General features: G+C 39.6%; 1 protein-coding gene and 1 pseudogene across 4 annotated transcripts in view; both read left to right on the top strand.

Moving 5' to 3' along the window:
* LOC119533488 (cell surface glycoprotein CD200 receptor 1-like) overlaps positions 1-23,260 on the top strand; it is a 58,249-nt gene that overhangs the window by 22,742 nt on the left and 12,247 nt on the right. For 2 of the 4 annotated variants that reach the window (XM_037835548.1, XM_037835553.1), the window contains 5 exons: positions 2,397-2,477; positions 8,173-8,293; positions 11,869-11,934; positions 13,584-13,901; positions 14,014-14,262. In XM_037835548.1, coding sequence (XP_037691476.1) covers positions 11,904-11,934; positions 13,584-13,901; positions 14,014-14,262 — 598 coding nt within the window. In that variant the 5' untranslated portion in view covers positions 2,397-2,477; positions 8,173-8,293; positions 11,869-11,903. The remainder of the gene's footprint in view (positions 1-2,396; positions 2,478-8,172; positions 8,294-11,868; positions 11,935-13,583; positions 13,902-14,013; positions 14,263-23,260) is intronic. The other 2 variants (XM_037835530.1, XM_037835539.1) reach the window with 2 other exon arrangements.
* Positions 19,768-22,127, top strand: LOC119533435 (annotated as a pseudogene).

The following is a 23,260-nucleotide window of genomic DNA, read 5'->3' as shown; positions in this document are numbered from 1 at the left end:
TATTAGAGAAGTTGTTTACAGAAAAATCATGCAGCAAATATAGTTACCATATCACAGCTCCCCTCCCCCGCATTGCACGCATGCACACACATACACACACAGAATTTTCCCCAGTTTTAACACTTTACATTATTGTGGTATCTTTGTTACAATTGATAAAAGAATAATATTGTTATACTATTAACAGTAGTACATAGTTAATTTGCAATTTACTTGAATTCCTCTTTTGTGTGAATGCTGAGCATCTTTCTGTATGACTAAGACATTTGTACCTTCTCTGTAAACTGTCTATCCACATCTTTAGACCATTTTGCTATAGGGTTGTGTTGATATTTATTTTTAACCCATCTTGCCTCAGCCACATACCAGGGAGCAGGGAAAGCCACTATTCTAAACATTGAGGTTGCAGAATGAAAAACACGGCTGAAAATCCCTGTCCTCACGGAGGTTATATTCTAGTGAGGAACTAATGGAATTGGCCCATGAACTCTGATGTCATCTGAGATCCTCCTTCCTTACAATTGTAAGGCAGATCCAGAATTCATAATGCATATCTCCATATGTCAATATAATCATCAGTCTATAGAGTTGCTGTGTGATCTGCTCTTTCAAATCTTTCTCTCTCAGTGTTCCCCTAAGAATATGGCTTGAACTCACTTCACCAGCTCTCTCCTCAGCTTAGGTTAATTTGGGTAGTGCATTTGTCCCAGCATATTGCTTCATATCCAACCTTGGCTCCTAGTCACTGCAGTAAGGCCTATTGCACAAATGCGTAATTGGACTACTGGAGCAGCTTACTGGCTTGATGGCCATGGACAAATTGCCTAACCACTGTGAGTCAATTTTAATCTCTAAAATTGAGGATAATAATATCCATGCATTATGGAGAGATTGAAATAAATAACATATGCAAATTATATATATAAATATAAAATATAAAATATATTCCCAGTGTAAGTGCTCAATGAATCATTATTTTTAAAGAATGTTTTGTTAAAGAAAATGGTAATTGAGAGGGGTACTGGATTCAAAATTTCTGCAGAAAAACACTGCATTAAATTTTATGCTAAAATGTCCTTCTTTGCTGGACAAATATACTTACTACAGTAACATTAGGAGTGCTTCTTTTTCTTGTCCTAGGAGCTTTATGCCTTCCACAGTTAGAGCCTGCCAATATTGTCTCAAAGCTAATCACATACCAGTTTTTCGCACTTTATGGCAATATTGAACTATTTGTAGTTCCTTGAAAGTTCCATGTGGATTAATGCTTTCTAAACGACTTTCTTTCTTAGGCAACCCCCCATTTCCTTCTCTCTTCCTGGAAAACTATCTTTTAAGATCCAGCTCAAATATCATCAAAATACCAGAAATGGATGGGTTTATACAATGGAGGTTTATTAGTTTACAAATTTACAGTTCTAAGACCACGAAAATGTCCGAATTAAGGCATCAAGAGGTAGAGATCTTCTCTGAGGAAAGGCCAATGGCATCTGGGTTTCCTCTGTCACATGGGAAGGCACATGGTGACATCTACTAGTCTTTCCTTTCCCGGGTTCTGGTTTCAAAATGTCTTTCTGCAAAATGTCTCTGGGCTTCTGTCTTAGCTTCTCTCTCTCAGCAATTGTGCATCCTTGCTTGTTTCTCCCAGGGCATTTCTCTAAGCTTCTGGGGGTCCTCTCTTAGCTTCTCTGGGGCAAGCGCTGGATATCATATCTCAACTTAGCATCTCCAAACGTCTGGGTCTCTGTAGGCTCTGAGCTCTCTTAGCTTCTCTGCTTGTTTCTCCCTCCATGAGCTCTCTTAAGGACTCCAGTAAACTAATTAAGACCCACCTTGAATGGACAGAGTCACATCTCCACGGAAATAATGTAATCAAAATGTCCTACTCACAATGAGTTTGCACTCACAAGATTGGATTAAAAGAACATGGCTTTTGTAGGGTACATAATAGATTCTAAGCAGCACACTTAGTAAAATCTATTTTTGTTCCAAAAAAGCATCCAATTTGCACATCACTACTAAGCTTCTTCTACCTACTCACTTGTGCCTGAAAAGTCTGTAACAGATGGTAAAACCCTTTCTTTCACTTTTGGAGATAGGTTAAATACATATAAACCTGGGAGAAGAAATACTTTGACTTTAAGATAAAGGCAGGAGGGTGGGGGCACTGTGGGTCTAAAGTAGAGCATTCCAAAACAGGTGGGAAAAGCAGGTCAGGTCACAAGTTTATACTGGGGAACATTCTGCTGAGACTTTTGCTTGGCTGTTGTAATTTGTGTTTTCATTGGCCACTGCAATTCAAAATTGGCCTGGGGAATGTGAAAGAAAGATGGTTTTTACTAGGAGTCATACCTACTGATGCATGCTCTACTCTCGCCCCCGTTACCGCTTTTCAGAATGCCTAAGTTCAGGAATGGAAGGTCCTGTTCCATCAAGCAACTCATTGCAGGAAAAGGTCAAGGACAACTACACTTTTGGTAACACTAATCTTTTAACAATAATTCTAATGAGAGAGTGTGTTAAATAGTTTCTACATTTTAAGATCTTGAATTGTGTTATAAGTATTTGTACAATGTATTGTCTAAATAATATTGTTTATGCTTAAGGATCTTGGTAAATTTTTCATTCAATTTTTGAAACACAGGTTATTACTTCAGATAAATTTTTTAAAAGCAAGTCTTAGCAGGTATAAGTAAATCATTTTTGCACCCCTTACCAAACCCTACTGTCTCACAAATTTTTGTTTGTCTTTACAGTTAATTTTTTTCTTTAAATTTTAAAATGCTATTTTGGTTATATACCTTACACTGAGTACTTCAAGGAAACATAATTACAATAAATTCAAAATACATACTTGGACTCAGTAAATATACTTTCTAATTACCCTCGAGTATTTAACATCTGGGAATAGAATTAGAAGCTAGGTCAACTACAGAATAAATATACAAAATAAGTATGTAAGCAATAAATCAGAGCTGTATGTGAATGCAATAGATCGAATGGTGGTCCCCTCCGAAGATATGTCTACTTAAAATCTGTGTATATGATGTTATTTGGAAAATGAATCCTTACAAATGTAAAAAAGTTAAGGATCTCAATATGAGCTCTTTATGGATTAGAGTTGGCCCTAAATTCAATGATATGTGTTTTTAGAAGAGAAGAGAAGAGAAGGGGAAAACACCCTGGGAAGAAGGCACTGTGAAGATGGAGGCAGCGGTTGGAGTGATGTGTCTACAAGCCAAGGAATACCAAGGATTGCCCACTAACAGTAGAAGCTAGGAGCAGCTAGGAAGGATTCCCCCCTACAGGTTTCAGAGGGGCAAGACCCTGCTGACACCTTGATTTCAGACTTCTAGCCTCCAGAATTATGAGACAATAAATTTCCTTTTGTTTTAAGCCACCCAGTTTGTGGTACTTTGTTATGGCAGCCATAGGAAACTAGTACAATGAGTAATTAAGTTAGTTGCTAGTGTAAGTATGTTTTAAAAAAACAAAATTGACATTTATTGCAGTCACAGACACACACACACACACGCACACATATATACATGGTCAAAAAGTTCAATTAGACTTCTGATGCCAACAATGTAAAACTATAAATCTTACTAAACTTGAAAATTGAGTTTCATGCAAAGAAATTAAAGAAACCACAGAACATTGGTCAGATGCTTTAAATGCTTGTTGAACTACTTTAGTGTAAAGCTTCAAGCAAGACTGAGGAAGAAGGGCATTTCTATTTTCAATGAAGATATGATTCATGATGTGAAATAGGCATTTTATTGCAACTAGTTGCCAATCAAGATAATAAAACTAAAGGGCTCATATATTAGCAATTAACTAAGTTTAAAAAGCCATAGCCAACAGTAAAAAATATATTTAGAGTAATATTAGTGAGAACAAACATTATTTTTGTAATTCTGAAAATAATAATTTTTGAACATTTAAAAATATATTCCAACTGGTGAGCTTTCTCTTTGGTATGAGAAGTTGCAGGGATGACTTACTGATTTACCTTCTTAATCTCTGGAAGCAGATGAATTTTGCTTGATTGTAGGAGAATCTGGTGTCTGGTTTGACAGGCAGATTTCTCCATGGGCATCTACTCACCGGAAAACTTTCATTAAGCAGAAAGTCTCTTCCACATTTCTCTCCACTGGGAAATCATTGATGCTGAAAATGCTTGATAACTTCATTCCAATCAATTATGAAGAAACCACTTAATGCAAGACCAGGGTCTTCTAACAGAGTCCTACATTATTGGGTTATTGACTTAAAATGTGATAAGAATTCATGTGGTCTGAATCACCAGTCTTTCCTGACATATTTATCCAGGAAACAATAGGTTAGGGCCTGAAAATCAGTTTCTTTACCACTAAAAGTAAGAAATTCTGTAGGATATATAAAGTAAAATCCAAAGGATAGAAGAAAAGTCTCTAAATATCCCTTTCAGGTTATCAAGGCTGAATACTTCGAATGTTCTGTTGACAGCAGCTCTACATTTAAAAGAGGAGCCCTATAGGTGCCAGCTGCAACATGTGAAGAATTGGTGCTGGAGGAGAGTTCTGTCTATGTGGAATTAGAGAATATATATATATATATATATATATATATATATGTCCCGGCCGGCGGGACGTTCAACGGAAGCTCCAAATCCTGTGAGGGAGGAATGGTATGGGACAAGAGACACGAGGAATGACAGCAAGACAGGTTTCTGATCAAGCTGCAAAACTTTATTGAAGAGGCAGGGTATATATACCCTAAGGTAGAGGGAGTGGCTAGTACGAACGGGTGGCGGCCTAGGATTGGCTGCTGCTGTTGCTAGGGCGGATGGCAGATGTAAGGCTAGCACAGGATTGGTGGCTACTGTTGCTGGGGTAGAAGGCAGGTAGTAAAGCTAGCACTCTAGATGTGAATCTTAGGCACGAACGGCTATCACTTCCGTAGAAGGCTGAGGGCAACTTAAACTGTTGTTACATCAGCCCTAGCGGTCATGTTGCATATCTCCGGCATCGCTGAGGGTGGATTTTATACATGCTACCTTAATCGTCCCCAACATCTCCTCCCTTTGTTTTTCAAAAGGATGGAGGAAGAATGCTGATCGAGCATTCTTTTGGCATTAACCTGCTGGGGGAAATAGAGGCCTCATTCCCCAAGTTGTTTGTGGCTCTGTTTTTCTGGGGAGGGGAGTTTTTGGCAGAGCAAAACCCCTATGCAAATGAGGCATATTTCTCAAGGAGCTCGAAAATGGCCTTTAGTTGCTTTGGCCCTCCTTTGCAGTGCTTTGCCTCGCACCCAGCGGTACCAATCATAGCATACGCTAGAAGCATACTTTCGAGTTATATGCTGCTCCCGTAGGAGGGGGTTTCTTACCTGTAAGGGTGGGTAGCAGTCAGATGATCTGGATCCAAACCCTGGTCAGCGAGGTGAAGCCGGTGATAATGCACTTGAATAGGCTTGCTTAGGGCAGAGTCAATTTGACTCTTAACTAGCTGTATTATTCTTTTTATGGCCCAAGGAGCAAAAGATATTATAAGGATTATGGTTATTAAGGGGCCTAATATAGGGAGGAGGTAAGGGAGGATTCCATTAAGCCCCCAGGAGATACCCCCTTGGGTTTCTCGCTCACGTTTGCGATTTTCAATTCCTTCCCTAAGTTTGGTCATGGAATCCTTAACTATACCAGAATGGTCAGCGTAAAAGCAACATTCCTCACCCAGCGCAGCACAAAGCCCTCCTTGCTTAAGGAAAAGCAGATCTAAGCCTCTCCTGTTTTGGAGAACAACCTCCGATAGGGACGTAAGGGATTTTTCAAGATGGGTAATGGAGGTTTCAATGCGGGCTAAATCTTCGTCTATAGCAGCTCTTAGGTGGGAGAAGCCTTGGTTTTGGAGAACGATAGAGGCAATTCCGGTGCCTAGGCCAGTAATACCTAAAAGAGAAGCAATAGTAACAACCGTAACAAGTTCTCTTTTCTTTCTCAGCGTGGCTGGAGATTGCGCGACCAAGTGGTGATAAAGGTCTTCCTCTGTATGAAAGAGGACATGGGGTAACACAGCCACTAAGAGGCACATTTCCCCTGTTTCAGTTAGGGCTTTTGCTGATACGCAAGGAGTAAGCCCCGTAGAAGAGCACAGCCATTTTGCCCCTGTTGGGGGGATATAGAATTTACCAGGCGATGGAGAGGACGACTGTGCACAGACTGTTTTTAAGGAGGCAGAAATATTACCAATACAATGCCCAGAGTGAAGAACGGATTGCATAGTGAGACCGATTTTTCTTGCATTCCAAGGGCATTGGGAAGGATTGTCTTCATTAGAAGTATTAAATGTAACATTAAGAGCTATAGCATCATAATAAGGAGGCTTGGCAGAGAAACACAGCCAACAACTACGAGTAAAATTAGGCTGGGAGGAGTTTAGAGAGAGAAAGATGGCTTGGAGTAGTGGCCAAAGTGGGCTGTCAAATGATATGGACGGGCTTGAGGACGACAATATTGGGATGCTAATAAAAGGGGGAGTAGTGGGGTGAATTTTGGAAAGATTTTTGCTTGGCGTGCTCGGGATAGGAGGGGTAGCTGGAGGCACGAGCACTACATTTGGTCCAATGGCAGAAGGTTTTTGCTGTACTGCTTCCTTCTTTATTAGAATAAGGCTTCCTGGGTCGGTTGATGAAAATAAGTAGATTCGAAAGCCCCATGTCCGACCGTTTAACCAAGAGTTATCAGTGGGGAGTTGTACGGTGAGATTTAATTTTTCACAGTTTGAGTCACCAAATGTAGATAAGGTGGTGCATTTACCGAGTGTGCAGCCAAGGGGGGACCATTTTAAAGTTAGGTAGTGATCAGGGGCGGAAGGTTTCCAATTAGTAGCTAATGTTTCACACCCCCAGTATGCACAATAGTATTGGTTGGGAGTATTGCAATATTGTTTTCTGGGGTTGGAGGCCGGGCACATGTAATATTGGGCTTTGTTAAGGCATGGTGTGCCGTCTGAACATTTAATTAGATCACTGGCATAAACAAGGAAGGAAGGGTGTCCTGCTGTTGCTCTCCATAAGTCTGAGATATAGCAGCGTGGTTTATGATTGGGAGCGCAGGTACTGCGACTGGGGATGGCTGAACAAACCGTACTGCCCCTGGGTTCGTTCTGGTCGGGGCCTGGGGCCGGCCCCATTGGAAGTTTCCCTGAGGCTTAGGCTTAAGGGGTTGGCCATTTATGTCTGTCTGAGAATGGCATTCAGACGCCCAGTGAAACCCTCTTTTACAGCGGGGACAAATAGAGGGCGGCAATAGGGGTTGGTTGATAGTGGGTAAGGGGGAATTAATTCGCGGCACAGGACAATTTTTTGAGAAATGGCCAGGTTGCTTACAGTTATAGCATGTTGGAGGCTTTGCTTGTGCCGTAAAATTTTTATGCTGCGCTGCAAAATTTTGAAGAGCGGCGCCAATAGCTATTCCAAGGGTTTGAGTGGGCCCGATGCCAGAACAGAGCTTTATGTAATTATTAAGGCTAGTATTACGAAAGGGACGGATTGCTGCTTGGCAGGCAGCGTTAGCATTTTCATAGGCCAGGTGTTTAATAAAATCACTTTCGTTTTCGCTAGCCCCAAATAAGCGCTCAGCCATGTTTTGCAGGCGGCTAAGGAAATCAGTATACGGCTCATCAGGCCCCTGTCTTAATTTAGCAAGAGAGGCAGTGGCGGCGCCCTTTTGCGGAAGTTTTTTCCATGTTCTAAGCGCGGCCGTTTGTATTTGCGCTAAGAGACCTGGGGGGAATTGAGCCTGCTTATCACTTTGATGGTAGGGACTTTGACCTAAAAATTTATTTAAGGTCCAAGTTTTAGAAGTGGCCTTACGGGCATTGCGGGTGGCATATTTTTTACAATGCTCCTCATAATCAGATTTCCATAACAGGAAATCACCGCCAGACAAGGCAGCTCTGGCTAGCTGGAACCAATCATTAGGAATAAGTTCCTTTTCACTAAGGCTCTCCAGTAGGGCGAGCGTGAAGGGAGCGGTAGCGCCATAATCACTCACTGCCTTTTTTAATTTCTCTAGATATGTTAGACTAAGTTTTTTATATTTAGCAGTTGAGGTGGAACTAGCTTCCTCCTGCTCTCCTTCGCTAGAGTCGGGGGAATCTGATTTATTACTCTCATCACTATCGCTACCAGAATCGCCATTTTTGGAGCCCGCGACACCATGTCGAGAACCGGCAGCGCCATTTTGGGAGCCGGCGACGCCATTTTGAGAATCTCGAGTCTGACTACGCGTAACCGGAAAAGCATAGGCGCGGTGAGTACAATGGAGGCGCGATGAGCGGGCATTTTCTGGAAGCGAAAGGGCTGCAATGCTTTGAGTTGCCGACCGGAGGTCGGCGAGCAGATCGGCGGTATGCTGCCGCTCCTGTTTAAAAGTTTCTCTAAAAGTATCGGCGTGTAGCCGGAGATTTTCTGTGGCTTCTTCTAAAGCATGAAACTGAGATAAGGGCATGACTGGATAAAAATGAGAATATGGTTTGAAAAAATCGGGTGCATAAGGGGGTGGCCGAAACGGAGGAAGGGAGTTGCTTTCTAAAGAGGGAGAAATTTTAACCTCCGGTCCCTCCAAAGTGGGAGAAATTTTAGCCTTTGGTTTGATTTCATACTGATCGGGTGACAAACTGACTTGACTGGTTGGGGTATTTGGCCTATCCCTGTTAGAATTTTCGTTTAAAGGATATTCAGGCATGTTAATAATTACTGAGCCGCATGCTGAAGCAGGGCGAGAGTGCTCTCTTAAAGCTTCCTCTCCTAATTTACAGAGGTTTTGAACATCTGGAGCTGAAGAGTGGACTTTTAGAATTTCATTAATTAGGTTCCAATAAGAAAAGGCAGTAACCGGGACCTTTTCAGGACCAAAGGTTCGAAAATAATCTTTTAAACAATCTCCAACTCTTAGCCAGCACTGGTGATCTATAGTACCTTCTTGAGGGAACCAAGGGCAGGTTTGTAACAGGAAATTAAAAAAGCGCGTGAGATCTTTTTTCTTAACTCGTGTTCCTCGTGCCTTGAGTGATTGCTTAACTTGACTAACATATAATTCGTGTTGGGAAATTCCTTGTCCCATGATAAGGGTGGGGGGGCTTACCTTTTGTTGCTTTCTTTTCTTCTTCTTCTTTCCTTTCGCCGGCACTGATCGACTGGTGAACGGATCTGTCTCGCGAGCGCGCTTCCCCGCGGTGATCCCTGGTGTGGTTTTCTTTCTTTCTTTGACTGCTGAACGGATCTGTCTCGCGACCGAGTTTATTCGCGGCGATCCCGGGTGCGGTGAGTGTGAGGTACCTCTCTCCTTGAGTGCGGCGTTCCGTCTCTCACAGAACTCCGAGCCCCACGTTGGGCGCCAGTTTGTCCCGGCCGGCGGGACGTTCAACGGAAGCTCCAAATCCTGTGAGGGAGGAATGGTATGGGACAAGAGACACGAGGAATGACAGCAAGACAGGTTTCTGATCAAGCTGCAAAACTTTATTGAAGAGGCAGGGTATATATACCCTAAGGTAGAGGGAGTGGCTAGTACGAACGGGTGGCGGCCTAGGATTGGCTGCTGCTGTTGCTAGGGCGGATGGCAGATGTAAGGCTAGCACAGGATTGGTGGCTACTGTTGCTGGGGTAGAAGGCAGGTAGTAAAGCTAGCACTCTAGATGTGAATCTTAGGCACGAACGGCTATCACTTCCGTAGAAGGCTGAGGGCAACTTAAACTGTTGTTACATCAGCCCTAGCGGTCATGTTGCATATCTCCGGCATCGCTGAGGGTGGATTTTATACATGCTACCTTAATCGTCCCCAACATATATATATATTTGAGCACTTTCTTCCAGAAGCAGCAGGGTTCAGGGCTGCATAGGCAGAAATGCCCACAAATGAAAGTGCTTGTGTGCTGGAATAACCTTTGTCCATCAAGGCTGCGGTCTTTTCTGCACCGGACACCTTCCCTGGCTGGGAATCGGGCAGGGTCATTGTCGGTTTCTTATTCATCAGAATCTCATTGGTGCCCTCACTACATGCCACACTTCACTTAAAGTGGGGAAAGGAGGAAGGAAGGAAGGAAGGGAGGGAGGAAGAGCTACTACTTAAATAGGAAATTGATTTCATTTGAGGGACAAATTGGAGGTGTCAGTGAAGGGTTTTTTTTTTTTTTTTTTTTTTTTTTTAAAGAAAGTAAGTAGAAGAAAATAGAATAACCAATGGAAGTTTAATATTTCTCTTGTTAGGTGGGGTAAATGAAGGAAATTAGAACAAAAGAACATTAAACTTTAAATCAAAAATCAGCACCTATGGCCTGGGGCACAATTTGGCCAGCTGCAAGTTTTTGTAAAAAATGTTTTATTCAGAGCCTCGCTCACTTGCTTACACATATTCTGTGGTTATTTTCGTGCTTCATCATCAGTGTTGAGTACTTGCAACAGAGACTGTATGGACCACAAAGCCCAACATGTTTCATCTCTGGCCTTTTATGGAAAAGTTTGCTGACCCCTGCTTTGTCTCTCCCAGTGCTCCTATCCCACCTTAATTACACATGTTATTCGCAATAAAACACAACAATATCACCAAAAATAGTACTCCACATCCTAAGTATTTTCACATTACAAACACCCCCGTCGAGGTTGGTGATAATTTGACAATGGAAGAATCTGACAGCCTTTTGGACCTTGGGAAGCCGGGTGTGCTGGATGGGAGAGGGCTGGAAGGGTTGGGGATTGTTCTGAACTGTGGTAGAGCTTTAGCCGTCTAAGACAGAACTTGGTCTCAGTAAGCCCTCTGAGGTCAGCTCTGACTTCTCATCTGCCTCTGGGGTGATTCTTGAACCCAGTCTTGAGCCAAAGGCAATTGTTAGAATCTCATTCTTTGCTTTCTCTTCAGCGTGAGCCAACACTATGTAGCCACCTAGAAAAGTCAAGTGATTTTAGCAGCCTTGTTTGCTGTTAATTTCCAAGAACTTTATTGAATTTCCTTATTTATGGTTTAATGTGGTACAAAATTAGAATGGGGAGCAAGAAATATATTTTAGAAGCAGGAGGCTTATACAACATAATTATGAATAAATTATAATATAATGCTAATCTATTGGTGGTTTCATAAATCCAGAGGAAGAAATTTGTTAGGTCCTTAAATCGTAAGAAGTAATTCTTTTTTTTTTTTTTAATAATTTCAAAACAGCAATTTTCGCAAACCAAGTTTACAGTAGATTAAGTGTATTTTGATGGTAAGAAACTCTAAAACTTGAGGGAAGGAATGCAAATGGGTCTTAGAAACTTGGAATTGGACATTTCAACTAGGTGTGGACACTTATCTCTGCTCTTCTCTCTACTTCTGCTTCATTCTGCCTTTTCTTCTCACAAGGTAGGAAAAATGGGAGAGGAAAAGGGATTGACATTTTCTCAGTTCCAGTTCCAAAATCCTTGAGGAAAGTGTCTAGTTTGTCCAGCTGGGAGAGACTCAGTGGACCAGATGATTATCATCAGTGGGTGTTATATGGAGAACAGACTGTAATGGGCCCAGCTTATGTGAGGTGACTACCCTGGACCAATCCATTATGGCTGGGAAAGGGAAGGAAGCAAAGTTACCTTGTACAAAATAGTTGACAAAACAAGGGGGTATCATAAGTAGGAAATCACTGATTAATCATTAACAAACGTAATTTTCAAAGTGTCAGCATGTTTTTTCCCCTAACGATGGCATAACCATTAATTTCTGTTTTCCAAGTGTTTTATGTAATTATAGTTAACTGATTTTCTATCATGTAGAGTAAGTCTTTGTGGAGATAGAGTGGTTTCTGCTTCATTTGAGTATGTAAAATTGGTTTCATTTACTCTTCTTTAAATATTTTCTAGATTCAGCAGTTAGTTCATTTGTGGATGGAAAGCAGATGCTGAACAGTTCAACGCCTCCCACAGAAGGTAATTGAATGGCCATCACTGAGGGGATGGAGTTTTGAACTTTCTGAGAACCATTAACTGATGGCCTGAGAGCCAGTCTTATGGCCAGTTGGAGAATACGGGAAGAACACAGTCGTCTGAGTGCTGTGGCGTGAGGGACCCTGAATGACCCAGCCCCTGTCTGTTCCCCAGGCCAGCCACATTCTTACTTGCCTACAAGTCTTTTAACCTCCAAGTTTCAGGTTCCCTCTGCAAGGAGATGCCTTGCCACTTGGACTGGTAGAAAGAGCCTGGGTGTTACTGCCTCCTAGCGCTGCCTTGAAATCCTACCTCTTCCTTTATCTAGTTATGTGATCTTTATTTAGCAGGGAAATGTGAGGTCTTGAGTATTACAAAGGAGGCAGATGACACCAAAACAGGAGAGGAAAAATATTAAATGCAGAGTTGGCCAAAAACAAGTTTCAATTATATAAAATTGGCCCCCAGGGCTGGTTTTGCTTACGTTAAAGTGATGCAATCTCTGGCACTCCCTTCTGTTACAGATGGGCTGTAAAAGATAGTTGGTTGAACTAATCACTTCTCAGTATACCCTTATCAGTCATAGGCCACATTATTTCGGTTTATGGGAAAGTGTGATCTGTGCTGGAAGGCACTTGCAGATTGCAGGGCTTAATTTTTACTTTGAAAGATGGGCAAAATAGGCCAACTTCTAAATTTAATCCTGACAATTAAATCAAATGTATGAAAAAAAAATCTGTGACCAAAGTTCACAAGTGACCCGTCTGGAAGTTTATCTGTGACTGAGTAGGACAGACATGAAACTCATCCCAAAGCCCTGTCTGATATCACAAATATGCAATGAAATCCTTTTTACAGAAAGCTTCCAAAGGAAAACAATTCTGCTTTTCCATTGTTATGTATTTGTATACTATACTACTTTTTCACTAGTAATAAATATTTCTAATCTTCTCTTGCCATTAGACATCATTATTTTTATGGGATGATGCCACTGATGAAATTACAGACTTTTAAAGATTATTCATTTTACTTACTTTGAGATGCTCCAATTAAAAAAAAATGTAAACTTAAGAAAATTTCCAAATTTCTCAACTTCAATACCATCTTAGTTATTTATAATGAAAGTACTGTATTCTTTGAACATATATTTGATCTGAAATGCCATCCCTAGGAATGTTCTTATATTGTTATGTTTTTATGTGATGTTTATTCTTTCCTCAAAACTTGGGAGGAGACAACTGTACCATTAATTATTCTATTTCATTCCTGGAGATCATGAGTTTTATGATAAATCCAATAGTCTCTATGACCAAAAAATTAGATTTAGAACATTGTCTTTGAGTTTTAAGTTAGAAATTCCTGAATTAATTTCAAAAGACATTTTCTTTCATTGATCACACATATAATAGATATTGTTTACCTAATGATACATAGTGGTTAATTTCTGGATTGGATTTAATACATATGTATTTTGTGAGTTTTTAATATATCATATCTAAGTCTAATATTTCTGGAGTAAGACCACCAGGGAAGGAATGCTCTAGTACAATTTCATGCAATATGCTGTGGATAATTTTAACACATAGAGTCTTTTGTCAATCTTTTTTTTTTTTCCTCTTTTTAAACATTATTCTCCATGTATGTGTGTCCAGGCAGCTCTTCCCTGTCTGCACTGGTGAATACAAAGGTTGTGCTCCCTTGTCCTCCTATTGCATATACAACTCTGATATTAGTAACATGGAAAATAATGATCAGAGACAAGACTCCCTGCTCCAGAGCTTACAGAAAAGATCAAAACCTGACCACAGAAAGCAACTGTACAGATGAGACAACAACCTGGGCCTCCAGACCTGACCAGAATCCTGAACTTCAGATTGATCCAGTGGCCACCACTCCTGATGGCTATTACGTGTGTCAGGCAGTAACATCTGAAGGAAATTTCCAACATGTCTTTCACCTCCAAGTGCTGGGTAAGGAGCATATATATTGAGTAATTTCAAATGACCAGATTTGGAACTGAATGACTGTCTCTCCATGCTTTCTTGTGCTAAGACTGCAGTATTTTTCCTTACATCTCTGCAGTGCCCCCTGAGGTGACCCTGTTTCTAAGTGAGAATAGGACTGCAGTGTGCAAGGCAGATGCAGGGAAGCCGGCCGCACAGATCTCCTGGACTCCTGAGGGGGTCTGTGTCCTTGAGGAAGAATATCAGGGCGATGGCACAGTGACTGTCCTGAGTGTATGCCACTGGGAGGGTGACAACGTGTTCACCGTGACCTGCTCGGTCTCCCATGCGACTGGCAACAAGAGCCTGAACTTAGAACTGCTTCCAAGTAAGTGGCTGTTTCTTTTACACTAGGAAACTTGATCCTCAACCTTTTCTTCTATAGAAGAGTTATGATTAATCAACCACAAAGGAAGAAAGTCTGAACATCTAATTTTAAGATATTCTCTAAAACTTAACTAGAAAATGCTGTATTATGCTAGATATATCATTCCTACTCCTTTATCAAAGAGAAGGAATTATTTAATAAATTCTCACCAGTTCATTTTCTAAATATCTCTTAATGAACCAGCCATATATATTATTTGCTACTTTAGGGATCTGCAAGCTTTTTTTTTTAAAATTCAATTTTATTGAGATATATTTGCATACCATACAATCATCCAAAGTGTACAATCATCCAAAGTGCACAGTTGTTCACAGTACCATTATAATAGTTGTGCATCTATCACCCCAATCTGTTTTTTGAACATTTTCATTATACCAGAAAAAGTGAAAATAAAAATAAAAACTAAAAGTAAAAAAGAACACCCAAATCATCCCCCCTCCCACCCTATTTTTCATTTAGTTTTTGTCCCCATTTTTCTACTCATCCATCCATACACTGGATAAAGAGAGTGCAATCCACAGGGTTTTCACAATCACACTGTCACCTCTTGTAAGTTACATTGTTATACACTTGTCTTCAAGAGTCAAGGCTACTGGCTTGGAGTTTGATAGTTTCAGGTATTTAGTTTTAGCTATTCTAATACATTATAACTTAAAAAATGTTATCTATATAGTGTGTAAGAGTGCCCACCAAAGTGACCTCTCGACTCCATTTGAAATCCCCCAGCCACTGAAACTGTATTTCGTTCCATTTTGCATCCCCATTTTGGTCAAGAAGATGTTCTCAATCGCCTGATGTTGGGTCCAGATTCATTCCCTGGAGTCATATCCTGCATTGCCAGGGAAATTTACACCCCTGAGAGTTGGGATCTCTAAGCTTTTACTCTGTGATCAATTACTAATATAAAAACCAATAATTTTCTGGTGTTTTAACAGTGTTTATTCAGTAGCTAGCCAAGAATAGCATTTATTCCCTTCCTGATTTCTCTGTTTATTGCAGTGGGCACTATTTTATTTGTCACCTTGAGTTGGAGACAAGTTTTCCTATCCTGTCTCCCTCATCATCTGAAGATAATCCATCAAATCGTTCACTGAACATTTATTGAATGGTCTCTATGTTTGAATTTGATGATATACAGTTTAAAGGGTAAGGCCCATGTCTTTAGATTGTTCAGGGTAGTATTGTCTGTGGTTAGGAGTAAAGTCTTTGATGCAATACACACTTTCTTCTCCCTACTCTCTTTATTCATTCCATTTGCCCAATTCCTACAGAAATTTTTGAGACTTAGCTTTGATATTGATCCTGTGGGATGATTTTCCCTCACTCTGCTGTTTGATTAGTTGTATCTACTCTGTGCTCCCGTAATGCCTCCTGCACATCTTTGTCCAAGTACTTCTTCAATTGCCCTTTAGTTGTCTGCTCACTTCTCTGACTCTTCCAGTACAGTGTGAACTCCTTGACAGTCAGAGCTACCATCTTTCATTGGGGTCTGGTACAGTGCCTGACACCTACAAATAACTGCTGAATTATGTCCAGTTCATTGCAAACTTCATCCATATATAACCCACTCTGTGCTCCATATATGACTTATGTTAACTCATATTCAAATCTTTGCTCAAGTTCCTTCTTTCCCTTGAAAAGTCCTCCCCTCTTCTCTTAACCTATTTAGTCCTGCCAATCGGCAAGGCTGAGTTAAAATTTCACTTTCCCTGACCTTCCCAGTTATAGTTGATTAATAATGACTTATGATCTTTAAAGCTCACTTAGCACTTTTTGCTCTCCTGAAAGTTATCTTTTCCTTTGTTTGGGTCTTACTTCTCTAATTGGATTGTGAGCTTTTTGAGGCTCTTGGTCATGTCTCTTTATTCTCTTGCAGTGCCTAGGAGATTTTCTGATACTGAGCAAGTTATTTAGTGTGATCACATGACCTCTTGGAGCCAAGAGTCAGACAGGTTCCCATGGTCTTTTAGCTGCCAATTTCTTAGGAAAAAGTCTTCAGAACAATGGTGCTAATTCTTCCCATTTTATCATTTCAACAATTCTTGGAGACATTTTTCAGATGAATAAATGGAAGTACAAAGAAATACAATGCCTCACTAAATGGGTTACAGTAACTCAGATCAAAATCACTTCATTGAACTTGCAATTATCTGAATCAAACAAATCCGTGATCCTACTGGTTGAATGCATTTTTCTGTCTTCTGCTATGCCTGGCTTGGTTTACACTATTATTTGGATAATTTTGTTCCTATTCCAAGAATGTTTTCCTTAAAGAATAAGCTCATTTTATAAATGAAAAAAAATCACTTCATTGTATGGAAAATATTATCAGTTAGTGTCCAATATATGCCCTTCAATGGACTAATATTTACATAGAAATTTAGAAAGCGTATTTCCTTATTTTTATGAAATTAGGAAGTATTCAGCAATGTCTGTCATGTATTCATTTATTCAGAAAAATGTTTATTAAAAACCTACCATGTGAAAAACATACACACGGTTCCTCAATACTGTTGTGAAGGAATGATATAACAGCAACATCAGAATTGTAATTTTTAAAAATTTTTAAGAGAATTTGTGGGTTTAAAGAACAATCATGCATAAAAAAAAGGATTCCCACATACCACCCTATTATTAACGCCTTGCATTATTGTTGTACATTTGTTACAATGGAAGAAAGCACATTTTTATAATTGTGCTATTAACTATAGTCCAAATTTAACTTAGGGTTCAACTGTTTGTGTAGTGCAGTGCCATGGTTTTTTCTTAAAATTTTTTTTCTGTTACCATTTATTTCCTAACATTTCCCCTTTTAACCACATTCAGATAGCTATTTCAGTTTTGTTAATTGTTAATTGCACAATGCTGTGCTACAATCACCACCATCCACTACCAAAACATTTTCATCCTTCCAAATAGGAACCCCTATACATTTTAAGCCTTAATTTCACATTCCCTATTCCCACTGTGTCCTGGTAACATATATTCTAGATGCTGACTCTATGATTTTGTTTATTTTAATTATTTCAAATCAGTGAGATCATACATTATTTGTCTTTTTGTGTCTGGCTTATTTCACTCAAAATGATGTCTTCAAGGTTCATCTATGTTGTCACATGTATCAGAATTTCATTCCTTTTTATGGATGAATACTATCCCATTGTGTGTTTATATCACATTTTGTTTATCCATTCATTGGTTGATGGACACTTGGGTTGTATCCATCTTTTGGAATTGTGAATAATGCCACTATGAACATTGGTGTGCAAATATCTGTTCAAGTCCCTGCTTTCAGTTCTTCTGGCTATATACCTTGTAGTGGGATAGCCAGATCATATGGTATTCTGTACTCAGCTTCCTGAGGAACTGCCTAACAGTCTTCCACAGTGGCTGCATCATTTTATATTTCCACCAGCAATGAATGAGTGTTCCTATTTCTCCACATCCTCTCCAACATGTGTAGTTTTCTGTTTGGTCCCTTGGTGGGCACCTGCAGTTTTGGTGGCAATCATTATGAATGCAGTTTGCTTATATTAAACTTAAGAGGTCTATTATCCAGTAGGTGGCTAAAGATGTCCATTAGGCTGTTGTAACACATGTGTTTAACTTTAGAGAGATGTCAGGGAGGAAACACATTTGAGTCATTGTCAAGTGAAAGACTATTAAAGCTGTATGGCAGATAACATGCCCTGGAGAAATTTGGAGTGAAAAGAGAAGACTTCCAATGGTGGACCATCATTCCTCTTGGGAAAGATTTACCGAGCTGAATACACTTTTCTCTGTCCTCTGACTTTCTTGTTGTCTTGATACTTCCTTTGGAATGTTTTTCTTGAATCTTCTTCATCAGGCAGTATTCTTTAAGTATCAGGAGAACTTTGGTCTTCCTGTTTCTTGTAATTTACATCAGAAATAACCCTAAAACACCAACAGGATGCCATGAAAAAGCATCAGCTTCATAGATAAATTCCATAATCTCAAATCCTGCCTCTACTCTTGATTAATAGTGTGAAAGTTAATTAACGTCTTTCCTCATCTTTCTTTCCTGAAAAAAGGGTGGTAGTACCTACCTCATAAAGATAACTATAAAGATTATAAGAGATAATATATCTGAAGAGCCTTGTGCAGAATATTTGTTCAATAAATATTACTGCTCTTCTTTGCCCTCCCCAATTCCAGTTAATTGTAAACTCCAATATTGCTTAAACTTTTAGCAACTTTCTGTCACTAAGTGGATACTTAGTATATACACTGAAACTGTCAACTTTTAAGGTTTTATCACTATTTTAAAAAATAAAAATAGAATTTAATTTTATAAGTAATCATTATTTCATATTCATAAGGGTGATGATATTGCTTACAGTCTATTTCCAAGTCCAATGCATCTTTTAAGTCACTTACATAGATGGCTTCTTTTCTTACTCTTTGTTTCTCCTAACTTACAATAGTAGGTTTTCAGGAAGGGCACTTACTTGGTGACTGTGTGTGTCTGCTAATGTAGTGAAGTATTCTACTAAGACAATACAAAAAATTGTCAGGCTAGTTGTTCAATTTGGGAACTAGCAGAAAATTAATTCCTAAACCACTTTGTTTTCATTTAGCTCCAATTGTATTTCTCCATTTTCTTTGAAATATTCAAGTGTATTTTCTTAAATACGCCCAATAATACATTTTGTTTTATCTCCAGTGAGTAAAGATAATCATCCAGTTTTGAGATAGAGTCAAATTCTCAGTAATTAAGCACAGACTCACAGAAACTTTGAGATAATAAATGTGTAGTAACTCTGTGATCATTTGTTATGCAGCCATAGATAACTGTTAGAAGGCCCTGTTGTTGTCCAGTTAGTCTTTTTGCAATTACAAACAATGCTATGAAGAGCATCCTTCAGCTTTGCCTAAGCACTTGTTCTATTCCCTAAAAATAAGTTTTTAAAGTTGAATTGCTGGGTCAATATTACTTCTAAGCCTTTGATGTATATTACTACATTATTCTCTAAAACAGGTTGGCAAACTGTAGGCCAAATCTGGCCTGCCACTGTGTTTTGTAAATACATTTTTTTGGAACACAACCAAACCCATTCATTTGCATGTTGTCTATGACAAATTTCACCCTACAATGTCAGAGATGAGTAGTTGTGACCAAGACTGTGGCACCTAAAGCCCCAAATACCCATTAGAGAAAGAGTTTGCCAATCCCTGTTCTTTGTATGAGAGTGCGTATACCCTCACCTCTTAGGAATTACATCTACTAAACATTATATTTATTAAACATTATACATGTTAAAACGTCATATTTTGGCATTATTTTGATTTTATTTCAGTTATGTTGTATTTTCATTTCCAATACTTTAACTGTTTTTCACATGTTAACTGTCATCCTTTTCTTGTTCCTGAATTTAGACAGATAGCTCTCAATCTTTCACCATTAAATATGATGTTAGCTGTGGGTTTTTCATATATGCCCTTTATCATGATGAGGAGGTTTTCTTCTATTCCTGCTTTGCTAAGTGTTTTTATCAAGAAGAGGTGCTGGCTCTCTCCCTTGGAGGCAAGTAGGGTAGGGGCCTTGGCAAATGGCTTTCTTGCTGGTCACCTGCTGAGTGATTAGACTCCCAGGGTCTGGGAGAGGGACTGCCCTCTAACTCTGAGTCCCCAGGATCCCTGCTGCCTGCCTGGGGCCAGGCTGTGGGCACGAATGTCACTCTCCTCCCTGACTCCCTGCTTCTGCCCTCTCATGGTTTGGATTCAGGATTTGCTCCTAGTGTCCAAGATTTTGAGAAGAAACTTTTGGAAGCTGATGCTTAACTACAAATCTTGATAGAACAACGAAAGCTTTATTATGACACACTTCAAAACTGTGAAGATGATGAACAGATAAAGAAAACTGAAACACTCAAATACAACAAATAGCATGGTAGAATCAATTAAACACTGCACTGTGTTGCTGCAGATTGCTCAAGACCAGAACAATGCAGAGAAGCAAGCAGATGGAATTATATGTACCATTAATCCTGTAGATGCAATATTTCAACCTATTCCCTTGGAACCTGTGAAGCACAATGCCTTCCCAGACCATCTTACCTCCAAAACCTGTTCAGTTGTATAAGTCAGAGCAGCGTCCATCTTCCCTATCAGTTGGACTTGTGTTAGCTACCCTGGGGCATCATCAGACTCCACCAAACAGTAAGGAAGTAGGCACTCACCACCTAGTAGCAGTCTAATTTCTCTAAGCCATGTCAATTCTCCAAATACAGTCCCACAGTTCTCTTATTCTGGCAGTGGGGATGAATTCTATGATGCTGACAAATTCCATCACAATGGCCCATCCCCAAAGCATTTAAAAGATTCCTCAGGGTCTGCCTCAGTGTTCACACATGGCTGCTTGGGAAACAGTCGAAGGCACACAGATACCACAGAATCACTGAGTTCTTCCATGTCCAGTGGAACAAGTGATGCTGACTTTTTCAATTCACAAATGATGGCAGAGATGATGAAGGGGATGCAGGGTCAGTGGAAGAGCACAAGAGCATTATGCATCTCTTGTCACAAGTTAGGCTTGGAATGGATCTAAGGTTTTCCAACATTTCTTCTTGTAAGAAGATCTCTTTTAGATATGTATGCAGGCTTTCTTTGCACATCCAGACCTGTTAGTTAGCATTAGTGACTGGAAGGATCCCAGGGATCAAATGGCTCAGGCTGTAAAATGGTACCTCTCAGCCTTTCATGCAGGGAGGAAAGGATCAACCTATTTTGGGCGAGATCTTTAAGTGTCGTTGGACAGTAGCAAGCAACATTGAAGAGGATGCAGAGCTGGATTTGGAAGGACCCAAGTTCCCTGAGTTTCCAAAAACAGTGTAACATTTGTGGCTGAGCAGGTTTCCCATCACCCACCCATTTCAGCCTTTTATGCTGAGTGTTTTAACAAGACGATACAATTCAGTGCTCATATATGGACCAAATAAAAATTCCTTTCAATGTCGATTGGTGTGCACAACATAGGGCAGGGTTGGTTCTTGTGTCTAGTCTATGACAAATATTACATTCTCATATTCCCCAATGCTCTGGGTGTAGCTAAGAGGAGAATGCAATGTTAATTGTTCCAAAATGGGCCGTAGTGCAAATATCATCTTCCACACTAAATTTTTCTATGGAGGTAAGATGCACAGAATAACTGCTGAGATTTTTTTCTCCAAATGACGAGAAGTCTTTTGGCTCAACTGAAGGGGAAGGAAATGGTGTAATATATGCAAAATATGCAACAGGGTAAATGACAGTCTTTATAGATACCAAGAAGGTGCCTATAATCAAGAAGAAAGTGAGCAAATAGGAAGATCAGAATAAGTAGAATCCTGCTGCCTTTGGAAGGATGTCACTTCCAACTTAAAAATCAGAGACGTTGATGCAGCAACTGAAGCAAAGCACAGACCTGAAGAAAGACAAAGAGCAGAAGCTCAGGAAAGGAAGGAGAAGGAAATTCAGTGGGAGACAAGGTTATTTCATGAAGATGGAGAATGCTGGGTTTATGATGAACCATTACTGAAACATCTTGGAGCAACCAAGTGTTTTGTTAGGCAGGACAGTAGCCATAATTAAGCAACAATCTTCCTTTGGGAAAACCTGCTCACTCCCTTCTTATTGCAGTAGTTTCCATCTTGGGGATACTGGACTTTCTGATGCAGATGAACAATTGAAGCGAGAAAAGCTTCCCTTTTTCCCTCTTCTGTGGCAGTTTTGATGTTGACCTGAGTCCTGAGAAAAACTTCAGGTTTTGAAAACAAGATGTCTGCTCTTCCAAATCCCACACTTTAAAAAGCGTTTATAAATTCCAGTCTCAGATTCTGTTCTCTAATACTGCTGTTGAGATATATATCTGTTTCCTAGTTCATATAATCTTGAGATACACACACACACACACACACACACACACTCTACCTGATGCCAGATTTTGCATAAATACTGAATCTACTGTAAATATTGATTCCTCTAAGTTGTTTTAGAAAATTAGTGTAATGTATTAACATCAAGTGTTAGGAAATTTCACAGTCTCACCTATAATAACTTTTTTTTTGGAATTAAACTATTATTAAATCATAAAAAAAGGAGGGGTGCTGGATTTTGTCGTATGTCTTATCTGCATCCATTAAGATGATCATCTGTTTTTTCCCCTTCATTCTGTTAATGTGGTGTAATATTTTAATTGATTTTCTTATTTTGAACTACCCTTGCATACCTAGGATAAATCACACTTGATCATAGTGTATAATTCTTTCAATGTGCTGTTGGATTTGGATTGCTAATAATTTGTTGAAGATTTTGATCTATACTCATCAGAGATATTGGTCTGTAGTTTTCCTTTCTTTTTGTATCTTTATCCAGCTTTGGTATGAGGGTGATGTTGGCCTCATAGAATGAATTAGGGAGTGTTCTTTCCACTAATTTGAGTTGGAGCAGGGTGAAATACTTGGCAAAATTCCACTGTGAAATCATCTGGTCCTGGGAGTTTCTTTGTTGGGAGGTTTTTGACTACTGATTCAATCCCTTTACTAGATATTGGTTTATTGAGATCCGCTTTTTGTTCTTGAGTCATTGTAGGCTGTGTGTTTCAAGGAATTTGTCCATTTTATCTCGGTCATCTAATTTGTTGGCATAGAGTTGTTTATAACATCCTCTTATAGTCGTTTTTATTTCAGTGGGATTGGTAGTAATGCCCTCCTTTTCATTTCTGATTTTAATTAATTGTGTCCTCGCTGCTATTTTCTATGTCAGTCTGGCTAACAGTTTGCCAGTTTTACTGAACTTTTCAAACAACTAACTCCTGGTTTTGTTGATTCTCTCTATTGTTTTTTTAATTCTCTGTTTCATTTATCTCCACTCTAATCTTTGTTACTTCCTACCTTCAGCCCTCTTTGGGTTTAGTTTGCTCTTCTCCTCTAGTTTTGAG

This window comes from Choloepus didactylus, chromosome 1 (assembly GCF_015220235.1).
Source record: "Choloepus didactylus isolate mChoDid1 chromosome 1, mChoDid1.pri, whole genome shotgun sequence".
Classification (NCBI taxonomy): Eukaryota; Metazoa; Chordata; class Mammalia; order Pilosa; family Megalonychidae; genus Choloepus; species Choloepus didactylus.
The sequence above is the reverse complement of the archived record's forward strand: the minus strand, read 5'-3'. Positions and strand labels throughout refer to the sequence as shown.